Genomic DNA, 20,080 nt, shown 5'->3' with positions numbered 1-20,080 from the left:
AAAAGCCGAACATGTCCGGGAAAATGCCGGCCGGGCACTTCCCCTCCCGCGGCTGCTCTGCTCCTCCCCTGACTCTTCGGCTCTGTTTAAGAGCCAAGCTGCCCGAGCGCTATGGGCTTCAGGCAGCCCCCTTGCCTCCGGACCCCAGTCGCCGGCCGGGCACTTCCCTTCCCGGGCTCCAGCTGCGCTGGGGAAGCGCCAGCCGGGGGCGCAGGGTCTGGGGGCTGCCCGGCAAACCGTGAAGCCGGTAGCGCTCGGGCAGCCCTTTTCGCGTGGCTGGGAGTGGGAGGGAGGAGGGGGCGGAGTTAGGGCGGGGAAGGGGCAGAGTTGGGGCGGTGCTGAGGATGGGAAATGGGCGGGGCCAGGGCCCCATGGAGGGTCCTCGTTTTTATTTGTTAAATATGGTAACCCTACAATTCCCCCCGGACGGGGGTTTGATTGCCGAAAAGCCGGACATGTCCGGGAAAAACCGGACGTATGGTAACCCTACTCTCCGGTCCTAATCTCAGGATCTCCAGCTCCCACAGGCAAGGACTGTGGCAGCTCTTCAGCTGGAGCCTCATCCAAAGGTCCTTCCTCTCCGGTAGTCAGCCTGTAATGAGCTGGGCTGCTCCCTTTTATACTAAGACAGCAGTTGAAGCATGCCCAGCATGGTCTGAGGGGCAGGACTTCTGAACTCCATAGCATGGGGTTAACCCTCTCTTGCCCAGTGCATGGCATGTACACACCGTCACACCATCCAAAAAGAGCTTGACACAAATCACAAGTAAAATAGTAAGCACTGAGCAAATAAGAAATGCATCATTTACTGTAAAATAAATTACAAATCTGAATAAAGATAAATTAAGCTATATAATTGCTTAAGTGGATATGTATAGACATAATGTATCCTCCTGGTTAGCAAAAATAAGCACCAAATATAATGTAAAGGCTCTATTTAGTTTCAAATCAACATGTTTTAGTGTTTACCAACCAATGAGAATCAACTGTTCTTTAGAAAACAACTAAAAAGTATAAATAATAAAAAATACAATTAAAACCTATGATTTAAATCAAGGTTTTCTGTTCGCTGATTTAACACGTGGTTAAAATTATGATTTACATAGCTTTGATTTAAATTAAATCCACCCCGTTTTATACTCTTAAAAACTGCTAAAACATGAAATGGCCTTGTACAGATTGTACAAAAATAATAATTCCTAATTATGGGGAAAATCTCCAAAACAGTGCACTGAGGGCAATAGAATCTGGTGTGTGCTTAGTATGAAGGATGAGGAGGAGTTCCATGTTTGGTTTATAAGTCCTGTAACCATTAAAACAATGATTTTGCAACCAGAAAACATCCAAGTGAGAAAATGTAAAATATTGCAAGTGGTAGATATGAAAAACCCCAAAGCTATGAGTGGTGTAGTATTAAACTGCGTGTCCAAATATTGGAGAGCAAAAATGTTTGTGCTAAAAGAAAATTAATTTATTCTTACAAATCTGGAATCTGCATCACTAATATCCAAGTACCAAACTCACCAACATTCACGTCCCTTCATATATACAACAGGCATTTTCAGGACGATGTGTCAATCTGTATTCAGATTTTTTAATATGCTATAGTACACAAAGGAATAAATACAAATATTCACTGGAGAAAGTAGGCTGAAACCCAATCCCGGCTTTGAAAATAACTGCTGAATAGCATTCCTAGAGAAGTAGACACATTTTGATCAGTGAAGATAACACATTGCAAAGTGACTGGTAAATATTACAAAAAAATTAAAATTAAAAGGGGAAAATATAGGTTCTATTTTGCTTTTGGTATCCTGTTCTCAGAAATGCATATACTATATATGAAAACAAATCAAAAAGGTATCAGGAGCTCAGAATTCAATGAGAAACTCTCATATTCAACTGCACAGGGACTCATCATTTAACGAGAACTGTGCTAGATCACAGATGGTATACTTCATGGGTTATGATTTCACAAAACGGGCTGCCTTCACAACTTGGTTCTCTTATATCTCACTCTTGGGAATGTAAAGGTTAGTGCTTGATTCTATAAAATTGTTTATTATGGGCTCTTTGTTTTGTGGCTTCAACATTCATCTTTTATTTATGTGAGAGTTTTTATTGTAATTATGTTTATCAATGAAGAAGAGAGAAAATTTGTGGTCATGGAGACAAAGTTAAAAACTTGATGCTGTAAAACAGAACCTTGCTTTGGGTCTCCCAGTACATATTATGCTGTCTGATTTGATTGTAAGCTCCTCTGGGCAAGGATTAAGTCTTCTTTTGGGCCTGTACAGCACTGAGCACATAGTTGGCATATAACAAAATAATTAGTTTGTTGTTGCAGCTATAGGATATCTGCCCGAATTGAGTGCTACACATTCTGCAGATAGCAACAGTGTGTTTATATTATTTCAGTTAGAAATCCAGGTGCAGTAATTGTTAACTCACTATGAAGAAGCTGAGTGTCAGGACTGATGCAGTGCACAAGTTTAAGCCAATGCCAGAAATCAGAGAATTGAGAAAATATTATACGAGACATTAAAGAGAGAACACTAGAAATAAAGTGATAGCTCAGTTTCAGCACTCCAAAGGAGGCATTGTAATGTGTCCTGTGATTAGATCATACCTAATCTTGTGATAGAGGACGACAGAAAGGGACCAGCCGAAATCATTTATCTTTAATTCCTGCTTCATTCACTTCCAGCAGCTCTTTTCTGTAAAAACAACCTGGAGCCGAGAAGTAAACATTGCTGCTGTTGCAGAAAGAATTCTGTTCCTCTAACACCTCTAGTTTCTTCAGTAACGGAAGTCTACCTAAGAGTCCAAGCAATTTTGAAATAGCCCCTTGTGTATCAGTTTCTGGAATAGAAAATATGGCTTGCCTTGATTCTAACTGCTGTCCAGCATTTAATTTGTCCTTGCTTCAGGATATAGGGTATTCAGAACACATTTTCTGCACAGTTCAGGTGTGTTTTTACTAAAGGACAATGTGCAGACTGATTTGACACTCTTTAAAGAATTTTCACTCAGAAAATGCTGCTCCAGCTTCTGATACTGATAATAATGAATGGTGCTCAATGAAAGGCTGCGACATTGAGAGAAGCAATTCTCTGAACATGATTCCCATCCTAACACATCAGTACTACCAGCCTAGCTTCCTTGTCTGGAAGATGACTGGCTAAAAAACAAGGCAAGACAGTAGTAGAGGGGAAATAAAGTTGGTTTTGTGCAGGCCCATCACAACCATGTCTGTATTTTTTGTCTGAAATTTTTCTTGGAAGTCAATAAAATTTGTATTTTAAAAGACAAGAAATTTAGAAGAGGATGCCCAGATTATAGCAGTGATAATGCAGGTTAAATTTTAGGCCTTTAAAGGTTGGCATGTCCTTTTAATAAGTCTGTCCAGAGAAAATAAAGCAATTCACTAGAGTGCTATATAACAGTCACAGGAGGGGGATGTGTATGTCATTCTAAAAAGTGATTGCATTCTTTACCTCTTCTCTTTTGTTAGAATGGGGTGTGATTGAGCAACATCCTTCCTGTTGCCTCCCTGAAGTTCCTATGGTATAGTAGTAGGGAATATTAATTAACTGTAGCTATGTCCCACAGATTTGAATCAGTGATGACTGACATCAAGTCTATCAATTTCTTTTTAAAACTTTATTTCAATGGAACTTTCCCTAAGGACGTGAGCTTGTGAAGTTTTTCTAAGTCCTTACAGCTCTACTCCAGCACAGTGAATAGGGCTAAATAAAATTATGTTGCTTGTCTCTGATTTTGATCTAATTTTCTGGGAACTATCTCCACACACCCTGAAATCAATGCAAATGCATCACATTAAACTTACCAAATCACTGGTTTCTTTTGTGTGGGGAGGTCTACAGCCTTCCCTAAATCTCTCCTTTGCTGCAAAAGGAAAGGCGTGTTCACTTAGATTTTTTCAATCTCCTTCAGTAGCTCATTGGCTAGTACCTGAGGTTTCAAGAGCTTTCCCCCTTTTTTCTCCTACTGATATATCCCCAATACTTTTGGTAACTTTCTCTCCCTTTTTTTTTGTTTTCAACTCTGCAACAAAAGAAAGTTAACACTAAATGTCATTTTATAATTGCAGTAATGATCACACAGCTGTGCTTTCCTGGTATTATAACGCACGTCAGGATCAGTTTGGGAACTCAGCTTCATTTCCTGCCCAGATGTAATTCTGTTGACTGTTGTTATAGTAAGAAAGTACAGTTTCTTGTTCATTATGGCTGAAGTCTGACAGAGGCCTGTGAGAGATAATGAAGGCCTGGGTAAAAAGGATGTTACAGTTCTGGGCTAGCTTTGCCTAAGCTTTCAATCAGTCGTGTGTGTGTGTGTGTGTGTGTGTGTGTGTGTGTGTGTGTGTGTGTGTGTGTTTACAGGTTTTTTTACATGTGTTTTTCTTTCTTGAGTTAAGAAACATTTTCTTTATTTATGAGTATGTGAAATTCTGAGGAGGAGCTCTTATACTTAAATGAACCCGTGAGCAACCCATAGAAAAGCAAGTGCCCACAGCGCTAATAATGAGAACTGACAAGGCAATCCTGCTGTGTTTATTTATGACCTTCTGCCTTTGTTAGCTCTTGTGAGAAATTCCTTTCTAACCATAACAATATTGCTAGAGTTTGGCACTGTGCTGAGAAATCCTATGGAGCCCTGAGGCCCACTAACTGGCAATGGTTCAGCTAATAACAGATTGGCATGATTGTTACAGTTTTTACATATTTAGTTCTTTATTTACTCCTTTACTTAATTCATAAGTCTGTTTGTTACCTTAACATGCTTGTTTATTTTGAAAAAGCACCCTTCAGAATTTGAGGGGGAGGCATGGAGGAGGCCAGCTTCATTCTTGCTATTTTTTGTAATCTTATCCAGTGAATAACTCAGGGAAGTGTGATGGTGACAAAGTTTGGTTTGATGGTTCCACAGTCAGAGCTTTTTGTAGTCACAAGGCAACTAGCATAAAAAGAGGGATGGAAATTGTGCCTTATTTGTACAGATCTAATCCCTTCAACCTTACTGACCATCAAGAGGCTAGTACAGACTCGCAGGCAACACCTTTATAAAACTACTGTGAACCAAATACTAACAGCTAGGTCATAAAAAACAGTACAACTTTAATAGGATTGGCTGAATACAGTTTTTTCTTTTTCACTTGCAAATATTCTATACTGAAACACCTTCCATTGTTTTCTCTCAGGGCATAATTATTATTCTTTCATTGTAATATAGTTGAGTACCCTTTCCCTAGACCCCTCCCCAACCCAAGATAACGTTTAGAGACACAAGCTCATTGGAAACATTATCTGGAAGAGTTTGGGATGCTTTCTATTCTTTATGATAAGAAGAAACAGCTTCAACTTTCAAGAGTCCCATATCGCTAGGGCACTCAAAGACAAACAAAAGGTTGGTTTGCCTATTTACCACTGAACATTTTTTACTCATGGTTATTTATTTATTAAAATTCAGATCATCATTGTGAATGCTGTATTTTTACTTCTATGTGTTGTATATTTGGTTTAATGTGCTTCAGCTATAAATCTGTATTTCTACTTTCCTCTCTCTAATTGGGATCAAAGAGCACATGTAATCTTTGAAGCTCTCGGACAGAGGTTAGGTGAACACCCTCAGTGATGGGGCAGACATAATTTCTGTTGTAACTCTGAATATTTCCGCCAGGCTGCTGCCATCATTTTGTTTGGATAGAGTTTGTAAAATGTGGTTGGGAAAGAGCACACTATGCAGTTTTAAAGGTAGTCTTTTTGTGACCATTGCCTTTTTCAATTTTTTTTGTAAAGGTGTAAGTGATTAAAGGAAGCATCACAACACATCCCTTCTATTAGTCTAATCATGATGCTGTTTAAAATCTGAGCCCTCAGATATTTTTATAGGATTTCAGAAACCATTTAAAACTTTCATGGGAATGTCAAAAGCTTATGAATTTTACACAAATTCACTGTCAGCATGTTATATCAAAGTACCAAAGTGTCCTGTAGCTAAATGATTTTATACAATATTATATCCCAGACAGTCCTGAAGAAATGAATATTTGTTATATGGAGACATGTTTCAGGGCTCTGATTGATTAAGGTAGGTGGCACTATTTGCCATTTGAGAGAAGAGATCTGAACGTTTATTTTCTGCTGTTTGTTATTATTGTGTTTGATTTCACACTCGCTCTTTCTCCAGTTTACTTAATAATGAAAGGTTGGGAGGATCTGAATGAGCAGCTTTGAAGCATAATACTTTGACTTTGCTGTTAGTGCCCCATAAACTCCTTTTAACATCAGAAAGTAGAAGTGTGTGTGTTTGAAAGCAGAGCTTAATTAAAACTATCTCAGACCTTGATTGTTTGCACTTTATCAGTCATTCAACTGCACACTCAATTTGGATCACATGCTGGATTCACAAAAATGAAAGAAAAACAAAGAAGAGGTGGAAATCTTGCATGAAGATGAAAGCACAAAAGTTAATTGATGGTAGCTATTTGTTTAAGATTTAGGGTTGATTCAACTGTGACTATCAAGAAAGAATTGTGAACCCTGCAATGGTGTTGCAGCAACCATCTATCCCCTTGTCCCTCTCTAGCACTCACTATAAGGAGAATGGCATTGTGCTAATTATTGCTGTTTTTATATAATTCTCTGATACATTTTTGCTTATTCAGTTTCCTGGAAAACTGTCCACCTCCTGTTAGTTTTCTGGCATATTTTTCATCTAATGTCTCCATATAAATCAAGAGTTGAAGATTACAACTTTAAAAAAACCCAAATCAACAACAAAAAGTGGGCCCATATCATGCCTTCTGATTCAGTTCATATTGAAATCAGTGATGTTTGTATCTGTGTATTTACATTGCAAGATTAGTCCACATTCTTTCTCAACATACTCCATTCACTCTGGCCAAATTCACCTCTCTAGTAAACAACCATGGCATCTTCACTGGCATTCACCCTGAATCTGACCTTTCTCCTTAACATAGCCATGGCTGACAAGCCAATGGTGTGGTTGAGCAAATCATTGGAGCTGCTGTCACTGTAAAGTATTCAGTGAATGCGTTGGGTTGTTGACTTATTTTATCAAATTATAGAATAAGTGACACCGCATACTAGAGCAATACTAAGAAGAAGAGCTCAATAATATGATTCCATAGCAATGGATAGGCAGACTGCGAAGAGCTACAAAGGCATTGCACAAAACTGGGTGACTGAGTGACAAAATGGCCAGTGAAATTCAGCATTAATAAGTGCAAAGTATCACTTTGGTCACCTAAATATACTGAACCAGGATTATTAAAAATATTTATAAAATAAAAGCCATCTTAAAAACACAGAATCAGGAATTGGCCACTGCTCTAGGCAGGATGGGCTAATGAAATCTTATTTTCCTAAATAACCAAAATGTGGCCCCAATCTGTGTGGGCTTCCCATAGGGCTGTGCAGAGTACTTTTGGTGTCATTAGGGCTCCACGCAGGCAGTCTACCTTTGTGGATCAGATTGCAGGTTCAGGACCCATATTTGGAAACTAGAGAATATTTTTTCACTTCAAGGTCCCAGAAGCAAAGACAAAGTTTTCATCTCGAGGCCAAAAGACCAAAAACATCAAGACACTTGATCATGGCCTTGGATAGACCAAGAGACTACAGACACTTGACCAGAGCTCGGAGAGCCGAGAAGCGATATATATACACTAGTTTTGTTCTGAACTTTGCATTTGATCGTTTAGAATCCCTTTATGTTTACTGCCTGGAAATGTTCCCGGCAGGTGGGAATCTTGGATAAAATCCTGGCTCCATTGATGTCACTGGCAAATCTCACATAGACTTCAATGGTACCATGAATTACCCTTAGTAAAGAGAATCCATCCTGTTCAAATGGAAGCTGAATCCTGTGCAGGTACTTAGACTTTGCATAGGTTATAGCCACTGCTGACATCACAAAGACTGGGGATTATCAGTTCTAAACAAAAACAAGTCATAGCATTGATTTTTGTTTTTAAATAATTTGCTCACACATGTTCCTGGTTGCTGAAGTTAAAAATACTGGACTGGGGGGGGGGGGGGGGGGGGGAAATGATTCTGCATTTTTTTAAATCTGTTCGTCATAACTTTTCAAAAATAGTATTTGACCCTACAAGAACAAAGTAGGATGTCTGAGAGCACAGTTCATTATTTGGGGTAGTTTAGGACAGTAGTTCGCAACCAGGGGCACATGTACACCTGGGGGTATGCAGAGGTCTTCCAGGGGGTACATCAGCTCATCTAGATATGGATGAAATTAGGAATTGGATATTAGGAAAAACTTTTTCATTAGGAGGGTAGTGAAGCACTGGAATGGGTTACCTAGGGAGGTGGTGGAATCTCCTGTCTTAGAGGATTTTAAGGTCAGGCTTGACAAAGCCCTGGCTGGGATGATTTAGTTGGGAATTGGTCCTGCTTTGAGCAGAGGGTTGGACTAGATGACCTCTTGAGGTCCCTTCCAACCCTGATGTTCTATAATTCTATGATATTTGCCTAGTTTTACAACAGGCTACATAAAAAGCACTAACAAAGTCAGTACAAACTAAAATTTCATATAGGCAATGACTTGTTTATACTGCTCTATATACTATATGCTGAAATGTAAGTGCAATATTTATATTCCAATTGATTTATTGTATAATTATATGGTAAAAATGAGAAGTAAGCAATTTTTCAGTAATAGTGTGCTGTGTCACTTTTGTATTTTTATGTCTGATTTTTTAAGCAAGTAGTTTTTAAGTGAGGTGAAACTTGTGGAACACAAGACAAATCAGACTCCTGAAAGGGATACAGTACTGTACTCTGGAAAGGTTGAGAGCCACTGCTTTAGGAAACCACTGAGATTTATAGACTTAAAGGGTTTTAGATTTAGATTTAAAGAAAAGGGTTTCCCTAGCAAATGGCCCACATTTCACACCACTTTATTTACTGTCACTAAAATTAGCGCAAGAAGCTAAAATTTTGCACAAAGTGAGCTACTTTGGTTTAGAAGCCTTCATGAATAGATTAGTGTGTACAGGTACAGTTTTGACAGTTAAAATGAGAATGAATGTGTAATAAGTGGAATGAAATGAAAATGTCTGGAATACCATGACTAACTGTATGTGAAGAGTGTCTTTAACCAAACATTAATTTAGCAAAGCTCAGGTTTGTCCTGCACACGAATTTAGTATATAGAACAGATTCCCTGTCATGGTAGAATTTTCTGAGACAGAAAGTTGGTGAATCAGGCTTACTACCAGAGACCTAGGGCTTTCCCAAAGAAAGTATTTGTAATGGACGTGATCTTGGCTGCTTTGCCTCAAATGAACCTTGAATTAACAATATTTGTAGAAGGTTCCTTGTCTTTTGGCCATGACTGTGTTACTTGGGCAAGGAGCCACACTGATAATGTTGAAAGCCACTTGTACAGCCTCACTTTTAAAGAAGTAGGTTGGCTGATTTTGTTTCTCCAGTTACGATGAGTGGGGAGGTATGGATGGGAGGTATTCCATGTGTCTTGTCAGATAAGATTTTAAGGGATGCACTTGGGGTATTTTTGACATGACTGGATAAGGATTACAACATATATAGTTTGGAAAGAAGATACCTGCTTGGGGAGCCAGCATTAGTACATGAAAGGTTTTTCCTCATGTTCTCTATCATTCCTGTGCCTGTGTATTTTTCCAGTTGCACAGGAAATCTGAGGCTGTTAGCTCACTTGCTGTCTAGACAATGTGACCAGCGGGGCCTTTGGAAGACTTCTTGAAACACACTATTATAGGCTGCTTTGTGATGAAAAGAGGTCTTAGAAATATCTTGAAATTTAAACAGAGCTATTGTGGCGTTTTTCTTTGTGTGTTTGTCAACCAAATCATTGGCTCAAAGTTAATCTCAATTACAGAGCATATTGTTTGTAATCCCCTCTAGTTCCAAAACAATAGTGAAGTGTGTGTATCTACTTGTATTTGTTATATATGGATCTATTTTTACATATATATTTTATACATATATATATGATTTTACTTTTAAAATTGTTGAGGGGGGTATATTATGTAGCATTCTATCTTTTTTAGCAATGCCATCTTTAATACTACTAAAAGACTGCGAGAAGGCCTGAATTTATTAACTGTAGCTTCAGTCTCCGTCCAGCCTGAGCCCAAAAATCTACACTGCAGTTTTACAGCCTCGCAGCCTGAGCCTGAGTCAGCTGACATGGGGCAGCTGTAGGTGTTTAATTGCAGCAGAGTCATACCTTACGTGATGTGTTTTTAGTTTTGAGCTGAGAATGTCCTAATGCTGTCAAAGTAATTGTGTTTAGAATGTTGCTTGCTTCCAGGATTATTATCCAGTTATTGCAGTCTCATTTTTGTTGTTGGGTTTTTATATTTTTTGGCTCTAGGAATATTCTTTGAGCGAGAAGGATTATTATATAATATATATGTATTTATGTATTGTGTTGTTTCCCCTGTGCTTCACTGATGAGTAACCTTAGGTTTCCTGGCTCCATATGAGTAGTTTACTTCCTACACCTTTCCCTGCTGGCTGTGTTACAGTTGTGGATCGGAATCAAGAATGGCTCTCCTGTCAAAGTCTGATAAGATTGTACCACCGGGAAAACATATCATAATCCTAAACACAATGTGATCCTGTTCATTTTAGCTCTTGAACTTGTCACATGGACAAGAATAAAGGTGGTAGATAGGTGGAAGGTGAAGGGAAAAGGGAAGATAGTCATAGATATAACACACTTCTTACCTAAGAGGTATAAATTCTGCACAGGGACAGCTAGGTTTGTGATCAAGTTTTATCTAGAAACTAGCTTTGAGAACTGGTTGGGATGTCCTGAATAATATAGATACACACATAGATAATGTAGCATTTTGGTATGATTTGGTAGCAGAAGATATAGGAAATTGCATTTCATCCTTTATTTTTCTTTAGACCTGGCACCACATTCTAAAACTAAAGTAAACTGTAGATAACACTAATAAGATTATGCTACAAGAATCAAACCTGTGTAGCAAAAGATTTTTGGCAAGAGTAGGTTTGCTGTGCTTTATTCCAGGAAATCAGAGCCTTACAGATGAAGTCTCTGAAAAAGAGGTAGAATTTAAGGCATGCCTTGGGGTATGGGGACCTCAGCCCCTTAAAAGAATCCCTGCAATTACCTAACCTGCCAGCTTTCCAACAAGATAAATGGAACCACTGTAGCTTGAAGGTGCCTTGGTTCGAATGAGATGCAGTAAGGTCTCTCTGTTCTTTACAGGCATCATAGATCTGATAGTACTTATAAAAGAATAGAGTTGATGCCCTGCTGACTAAATTGTCCTCTAGAGAAGTATTAGTTACAGAGCTTCTTTGTTAACTAGGCTGCATGCTTAAACCACTGTGGTACTTCTCTTATTAGCAGGTTTTTAAATAGCTTTGCATATGGATAAAGTGTGTGTGTGTGTGTGTGTGTGTGTGTGTATTTATATAATTTACATATAAAATGTATGTGCACACATAATGTGTATGCCTGTAATATGGAAATTACATATTACGTTATTACTGTTCTGTTACTTGGAGGAACAGCAAACATTAAAATGCTGCTGACATGAGAACAATAAGAAGACCTCTGCTGTTACTGTCTGTATACTGCATGCATTCTCTTCTATATGTAATTTCCTCATGTACCTTTTTTTTTTTTATAACAAGGCTGCATCTATTCTTGCATTGCATGTAATAGGGGATGGCAGGAGGAGGTCACAAGGTACATATATTTATGTATATATTTCTCTAAAAAGCAATTATCAAATTAAAAGAAAAAAATCACAGACAACTCCATGGCAAGTTAACGAAGTATGGATGGCTGACTTGTGTTTCCTCTTTGCCCACTGTAACCTGAACAGCCCTGTGGATAATATAAGTCTATTCACTCTTGTGAGAAAGCTTACATGTTTATCTGTTTTCTTGCTTGGCAAGACACACATTGTTGCTATGATAACATCCCTGACAGAGTGGCTAAATGAATTGCGAGGTGTGCATGTACAATATCCAGTCATGTAAGGAAATCCTGCTGTTTGTTCAGCGTGTGTGGATCATGATGTACGGGCGTGGGGTCAGTCAGGTCAGGCTGAAGTAGTGTGTAGTGCAGTTGAAGCCTGTCTGTTGTTTGCATGCTCTCTCTCTCTCTCTCTCTCTCTCTCTCTCTGGACATAGTTTAGCTCTTTAAGCAAAGTGGCATCACGTGAGGCCTCCACCTCCCCCCCTTTTTGCTTTTATGAATGAGCTGCATCAGGTTTGTGAGGAAATCCCTTGAAGGCATGCACTTGAGGAAATGCCTGGGACTTGTCACTCACTCCTCCCCCGTGGGGGATTAACAGAATGAGAAGTCGTAATGCAACCTGATGGAAAAAATGAACTTCACTCGTGTCCTCCGCCTTCTTCCCCCTACACATACACACTCAGCAAGCCAAAGATAAATGGTGATATTATGGTGAACTCTCAAGTTTTGCCTTAATCCCTGAACTACAAATCATTTTATCATGCACAGTATTACCCGCTTAATACTTTTTATTTATTTATTTATTTATTCAAATTCCGCTTGGCTACATGAAACAAGTGCTTTTTGGACCAAAAAATGTTATTGAGTCTGAGCTGTTGTCTGGGCGACAACACAGAGTTGTGTATGTATATATCTTGTACCCCTTGGGTACGCAGGATCTGTATTCATTGTGAACTGCTTCTATTCTGCTAGATTCTGTTTTCAGTTTTCATTATGTGTTTTTCAGCAGCATTTGTTTTATCAGCAGTTTCTGCTATATTTGTTACACATTACGACAGTAATCATTTGCTTCTGTTTAAGGGTGTGCTATATTATGCATGGAAAAGCAGTAATTACTTACCTATTTGTCAAATATACTCCTGTTTAAGAATCTCTATAATTATTCTATACTGTATGAAATACCTTCATTACTTGCTTACACTTTGTACCGACATTAATAGTTTTTAGAACAGACAAAACAAAAACAGTTTATTGCCAATTACACTATTATACCACTATTTTCAGGGGGTTGCAACTTTACTATTAAATCAGTGCAGTGTTGACATACAGGGTCAGATTATGAATATGGATTCCCATTTTTACATGCACAATGAACTACACCTACGGTTTTGTGCTCAGAGAAAAAAGCATTAATATCACAGGTGCAAAGTTGTGCCCACAGAAATGGAGGTCTTATTTGAATTGGAAAGAAGGTTCATAAAGTGTCATGTTGCGAGCAGATTTGGAGCAAAAATGGAGGGTTAGGGACAGACAGTAGTCCTCATTATGCGCAAGGAAGAGTAGAGTCCAGTATGTTTTCTGTACTGGTTGAGTTTTTAAGATGCTTATTTTGCACTTAAACTCATGCAACTTGGAAGTTTTCAAAAAATTCTAGTTTTTTTAGAGGGTGAGTCTTTTGTAAGCGGGCCAGTAGGTGATGGCAAATTTGTTACATTTAAGGATACTTCTTTGCAATCTGGCCCAAAGTATTGAAAATTCAACAAAAATATTGAGAGTTTCTTCCTTTGCTTATCAAAAATTTGGCTGATGTTTGTACATGAATAATTTGTCCCTTCATCAACTCTCCCCCAGATGGAGCAAGATTTTACACACCTTACTCATGTGACTAATCATATTGGCTTCAGTAGAACTACTTATGTGAGTAAGATTAGAACCATGTGAGTAAGATTAGAACCAAATGGGTAAATGGTCTGTCATACCAGTTATTTAATCTGTTGAAGACTTTGAGGTCATGAGATGACGTAGGAGATGACCTATTTTAAGTGTGAAATAGCAAACTCTTTTATTTGCACCTTACTTAGCTAATAGAAGTATCAGCTTCTCCTAACATATACCTTACAACCTTAAAGTACTTGTCATTGTGTAAAAAATCCACAACATTTTGCAATATTTGGGTTTTCTCAGTGTAAGTATGAATGCTTACACAAGTTTCAGAATAGCAGCCATGTTAGTCTGTATCCGCAAAAAGAACAGGAGTACTTGTGGCACCTTAGAGACTAACAAATTTATTTGAGCACAAGCTTTTGTGGGCTACAGCCCACTTCTTCGGATGCATAGAATGGAACATATATATATATATATATATATATATATATATATATACGGTATATATATCCTCAATATATGTTCCATTCTATGTATACGAAGAAGTGGGATGTAGCCCACGAAAGCTTATGCTCAAATAAATTTGTTAGTCTCTAAGGTGCCACAAGTACTCCTGTTCTTTTTGCTTACACAGGGCTTCCTCCAACAGAAGGTTACTGAACTTTTGGGAGCTCCCACTTCTATTGAAAAAATATGGGCTACACCTCTACCTTGTTGCAACATTTCTAGTTGTTTGACATTTACTAAAGTCCAATCCTGAAGAACCAACTAACTCCATAGGGCTTGAGCTTCAGTCAAAAGTTAAATTGGTATCTAAAGTACAAGTGATCATGACTTGATCAATTTATAATGTGCAAACAGAGTAAAGTCCAGGCCAGTAATATATATACTTGGTGCTGTAAAAGGACCAATTTCACAGAGCTGAATACATTTATGAGCTATATTAGGTTGGAGGAAGAATTTAATCAGAAAAATGTTAAAGATAATTGGGAATTGTTTACAAACACTTTACTAGATGCCCAAAAAAAAACCACAATTGAGGAAGAAGGTTGTATTGGTTAAAAAACTGACCTGGTTAAAAGGGGGAAGTAAAGACAGCTATAAAAAGTAATATATATAGAAGAAAGGGGAAGTTAATAGTAATGAATATAAATCAGAAGCTAGAAACTGTAGACAATTTATAAAGGAAGCAAAAGGACACAAGGATAAATCTAGGGACAGTAAGAAGGAGTTTTTTAAGAATATTAGAAAAAAAAGAATCATAACAGTGATATTGGTCAATTACTAAATGGAAATGGTAGAATTATCAATAATAATGCCGAAAAGGCAGAAGTGATCAATAAATATTTCTGTTCTGTATTGGGGAGGGCAATATTACGTAGTCATATCATATGATAACTCTTTGCATTCCACTAATATCTCAGGAGAATGTTAAACAGCAGCTACTACGGTTAGACGATTTTAAATCAGCAGGTCCAGATAGATGCATCCAAGAGTTCTAAAAGAGCAGGGTGAGGAGTTTGCTATATCTTGGAGCACTGTGGAAGTTTCAGAAGACTGGAAGAAAGCTAATGTTGGGCCAATATTTAAAAAGTGTAAACAGGATAACCAAGTTATTATAAGTCTGTCAATCTGACATTGATCCCAGGCAAGATAATGGAGTTGCTGATATGGGACTCAATAAAGAATTAAAGGAGGGTAATCTAATTAATGCCGGTCAGTATGGGTTTATGGAGTATGGATCCTGTCAGACTAACTTGATTTTTTGTATGAGATTACAAGTTTGGTTGATATAGGCAGTAGTGTTGATTTAATATACTTAGACTTCTATAAGGCAGTTGTGCAGCATCATGTCAAAATTTGATTAAAAAATTATAATGATATAAAATTAACATGAAACACATTAAATGGATTAAAAGCTGGATAACAGATAGGTCTCAAAATGTAATTATAAACAGGGAATCATCATCAAGCGTATGTATTTCTAGTGGGGTCCTACAGGGATTGGCTCTTGGTCATAAGCTATTTAACATTTTTATCCATGATCTGAAAGAAAGCACAAAATCATCCCTGATAAAGTATGCAGATGACACAAAAATTGTGGGAGTGGTAAATAATGAAGAGGACAGGTCACTGATACAGAGCAATCTGGATCGCTTGGTAAGCTGGGAACAAGGAAGAAATATGTGTTTTAATATGGTCAAATGTAAGTGTATAGGTCTAGAAACAAAGACTGTAGGCCATACTTACAGGATGGGGAACTTTTATATCCTGGGAAGCAGTGACTCTGAAAAAGATTTGGGGGTTGTGGTGAATGGTCAGCTGCACCTGGGCTCCCAGCTGTGGCCAAAAGGGCTAACGTGATCTTTGGATGCATAAACAGGGAAATCAGGAGTAGAGAGGTTATTTTGGCATTGGTGCGACCTCTGCTAGAATACTGTGTCCAGTTCTGGTGTCCACAATTCAAGAATAATGTTGATAAACTGAAGAGGGTTCAGAGGAGAGCCACTGGAATGATTAAAGGATTGGAAAACATGCCTTATAGTGATAGACTCATGGAGTTCAATCTATTTAGCTTAATAAAGAGAATATTAAAGGTGACTTTATCACCGTCTACAAGTACCTACCTGGGGAACAAATATTTAATAATGGGCTCTTCAGTGAAGTAGAGAACTTTATAACGTGATCCGATGGCTGGAAGATAAAGCTAGATAAATTCAGATGTAAAATAAAATAAAGCATAAATTCCTAACAGTGAGGGTAATTAACCATTGGAACAAATTACCAAGGGTTGTGGTGGAGTCTGCATCGCTGGACATTTTGAAATCAAGATTGGATATTTCTCTGTGATACACTCTAGAAATTTGGGGAAGTTCTATGGTCTGTGTTATACAGGAGATCAGACTAGATGATAACAGTGGTCCCTTCTGGCTTTGGAATCTAGGAATCGAAACCTTTTGGGCTTGTACCCAGCCTTCAGGTGATTGAAATTTTTAGTTAACTAGCATTCAGATAAGCGAGGTTTGACGATATAGGGAACACTTTATGCACCAATGGCAGTGCAGCCATATCTGAAATGAAACACAGCAGCTGTTTAACAGTGTATAGCAACATCGTATACAGTATTCCCTCTAATTTTTCCCACCCATGTGTGGAATGAATTTTGTTATGTGCACCAATTTGGAGGTGATGTGTGACACATCACCTTCATATTGGTGCACATAACAAAATTCATGGGGTGGGGCCGAGGGGTTCGGAGTGTGGGAGGGAGCTCAGGGCTCGGGCAGAGGGTTGGGGTGTGAGGGCTCCCGGCTAGAGGTGCGAGCTTTGGGATGGGGTCAGGGATGAAGGTCTCAGGGCTGGGGCAGAGGGTTGGGTGCAGGGAGTGAGGGCTCCAGCTAGGTGTGCGGGCTCTGGAGTGGGGCTGGGGATGAGGGGTTTGGGGTGCAAGAGGGTGCTCCAGGGCTATGGCGGGGAGAGAGACTCCCTGCAGCTTTCTCTCCCTGCAGCAGCAGCACCTGGGCTGGTGGGGAGAGATGCCTTTCCCCATCCTGGCAGCTCTGGGGCTGGAGCTGCAGGATAGGCGCCCCAGCCCAGCAGGTCTGGGCAGGGGCTAGATGAGGGGTGCACCAGCCAAGCCTGGAGCCAAGCTGCCCTGCCCCGGCCGTGGCAGGTCCGGGTGCCCCAGCCACGGCAGGTCTGGGTCGCAGCACAGTTGGGGCCGGGGTCGCAGCAGGTCCCCAGGCAGGTTCCCTAAGCGCCTGCATGGCACTAAATAGGCTGCTGCACAGCCATGCAGGTTACAGGGAACTTAGATCATATAGTAGCTAAGAAAAACAAGTGAAGAATAGTGTATCCAGCTAAAACTAGAAGGGGATTTTAGATTGATAGAATATAGTTATACAAATTGGAATTTAACCAACAGACCAGAGCAAACTTCCTTACTATTGAAAACATCGCAGTTGGGTCTTTAATGAGACAAGGGGCCAGGGCCAGTCATCATCTTCTACATGAAATAACTTCTTAAAAATATTAACGGTTTCCACCCAAGCACAGAGAGTTCCTCACTACCCTTCTAGTTTTCAGGTGCTGTTCCTTGGGTGTTAGTTCTTACTCGTACTCTATTTTTTTTTCTTCTTCCTCTCTCAGGATTTATCCGGCTCCATTGATGACCTGCCCACTGGAACTGAAGCAACACTGAGTTCAGCAGTTAGTGCATCAGGTTCTACAAGCAGCCAGGGAGAGCAGAGTAACCCTGCACAGTCACCTTTCTCCCCTCATGCCTCCCCACATCTCTCTGGCATCCCAGGGGGTCCATCACCTTCCCCTGTAGGCTCTCCTGTTGGAAGCAACCAATCAAGATCTGGTCCAATTTCTCCTGCAAGTATTCCAGGTAAATTTGTTTTAAAAAATAAAATGAGTAGAAATACAATGTTTTATGTAATTTTAAAAATAATTACTTCTGTGGCTTGGGTATTTGAAATTCATTCATTTTATGGAAAGCTTGCATTTATGTGGCCTTTTGTTGTTAAAATACATACTTATCCGAGGTGGGTTCAAACCAAAACTTCAGATCAAATACCCCTGAACTCTAGATTCTTTGAATCTTCTGGTCTAGATCCAAAATTGTGCTTGGTATGTGTCATTATAATGGGCTGGTCAAAACCTTTGGTCTAAACACTCTCAACTTTAGAGCAGTACAGTTCAGACCTTTTCCCTTGGGCCAAATCTTGGATCCATCTATCAAAAGTCTCACACTTGTCTGAATTATTCTGGGTCCCTTTTTCATTCTACATATGGGTTTTTGTTGTCTTTGATCCCTGGAGTTATAGAGTACCATAAGTCCAGGAAGGGAAAATAATCCATAGGCTGTATTATGAATGCATAGTGTGTGACATCAGTGCAAACTAGTAAAGATAGTATTTTCCACCCTACAGCTGGAAGGGATAAGAAATCACTAGGATTCCATCCCACCAGTAATAGTTAAACTGATAGAGAAATGTTTACCACTCACTTTCCAGTGCCATTTGGCGTGTGGTACAAGATGGTTCATATAAACTAAGACATTTATAAAGATACCTTAAACTGCCCAGAAGAAAACTTATATGCATTATTTCTAGACACATTCTAAACTGGTCCCCACCTGTCTAGTATAGTAGAGGTAGGCTGAGATCATACACTGAATCATGTGCTTTGCAATGAGGGCTCAAATCAAATGTCATTGCTGGAAGTCCCAAATTTGGTTGAAAGAACCCAGCATTAAAATATGAGAAGTCAGTTCATTTATATTGGTGTACCTCCAAACAATCACGTCCAGCTAAATAAATCAGTGTTTGTCTACCTAATTAATTTTTGACTAGGAAGTCGACATGGTTTTGAACGTCAGCCATCCTGTTCTATGGAATGATTTGCCATTCCTGGAAGTCCCATCTTTCCAAAGTAGCATTTTTAGGAATGACACAAAAACAAGATAGGCTGCTCCAGGTTGCCTCCTAGCCTAAGCAGCCTCCAAAACCAAGTTTTTCTAACTCTTTTGGTAGATGATGAACTTTCAGACATGAACTAGAGCAGTTGCTGTCTTCCTGAATCTACAGATTGCTGCAGTGCCTTTGCTGCTGTTTACACCTTTCCAAGCAACAGCTACAGAATGAAATTAACAAGACTGCAATTCAGAAGCCTTGAGTAGCAGTGAAATTGACTGGAATATTGACCTTTCATTCTTCTGCTGCTTGGGAAAGCACTGAGAAGCACCAGAGGCAAGCTCTGGAGCGATTCATGGGAAAGGAGAGCAGTAGAGACCCTACCCTGCCAGAAGCTAAGTATAAAGTAATGGAGACAATCACTTACTCACTCCTTTTGCAGCTTTCTGGAGGCTGAGAGAAGCAGAGCAGTAGGCCCCCACCACTAATAATATTAATTGGGTTCTTTCTTGAGTGATGTTTCTGTGGATGCTCACCTGCAGATGTGGCAGCACTCCCTGTGCCTAGGTTCTGAGATCTTTATCAGTAGTGCCTTTCAGACCACACATGTGCATCTCCCCCATCTGACGCCAGGAGCGGGACATATATATAGTACTGTGAGGTCCAACCACCCCCCAGTTCCTTCTTAACCGCCTTTGATCTGGGAGGGAATCCACAGCAGAGCCCACTTCTCCTTTTGCCCTGTTAGATAGTGCCTTACCTGTTACCTTTTAGTGTAGTTTAGTAGTTATTTTCTCCCTTTTCCTTCTCTCCCTATGGAAAAAAAAAACACTTTTATGCCTTCTGTTTCCCATTCTGTTGAGAAGAAACTGGCTCCCTCATCACCTTCTGAGACATCGCCCGCCAGAACGTCATCCCCAGTGAGGTTGGTTGCCTCGATATCCTTGGAGAGGGGACTTAGCTTCAGGGCCTGTCTGAATACC

General features: G+C 39.5%; 1 protein-coding gene across 13 annotated transcripts in view; it reads left to right on the top strand.

Moving 5' to 3' along the window:
* The window catches only part of ARID1B (AT-rich interaction domain 1B), a 406,554-nt gene that overhangs the window by 260,013 nt on the left and 126,461 nt on the right, over positions 1 to 20,080 (top strand). For all 13 annotated transcript variants that reach the window (XM_034765331.1, XM_034765333.1, XM_034765337.1 and 10 more), the window contains one exon: positions 17,827 to 18,070. In XM_034765331.1, coding sequence (XP_034621222.1) covers positions 17,827 to 18,070 — 244 coding nt within the window. The remainder of the gene's footprint in view (positions 1 to 17,826; positions 18,071 to 20,080) is intronic.

Source organism: Trachemys scripta, chromosome 3 (assembly GCF_013100865.1).
Source record: "Trachemys scripta elegans isolate TJP31775 chromosome 3, CAS_Tse_1.0, whole genome shotgun sequence".
In the NCBI taxonomy this organism is placed as follows: Eukaryota; Metazoa; Chordata; order Testudines; family Emydidae; genus Trachemys; species Trachemys scripta.
This window is presented reverse-complemented; position numbering and strand designations above follow the sequence as displayed.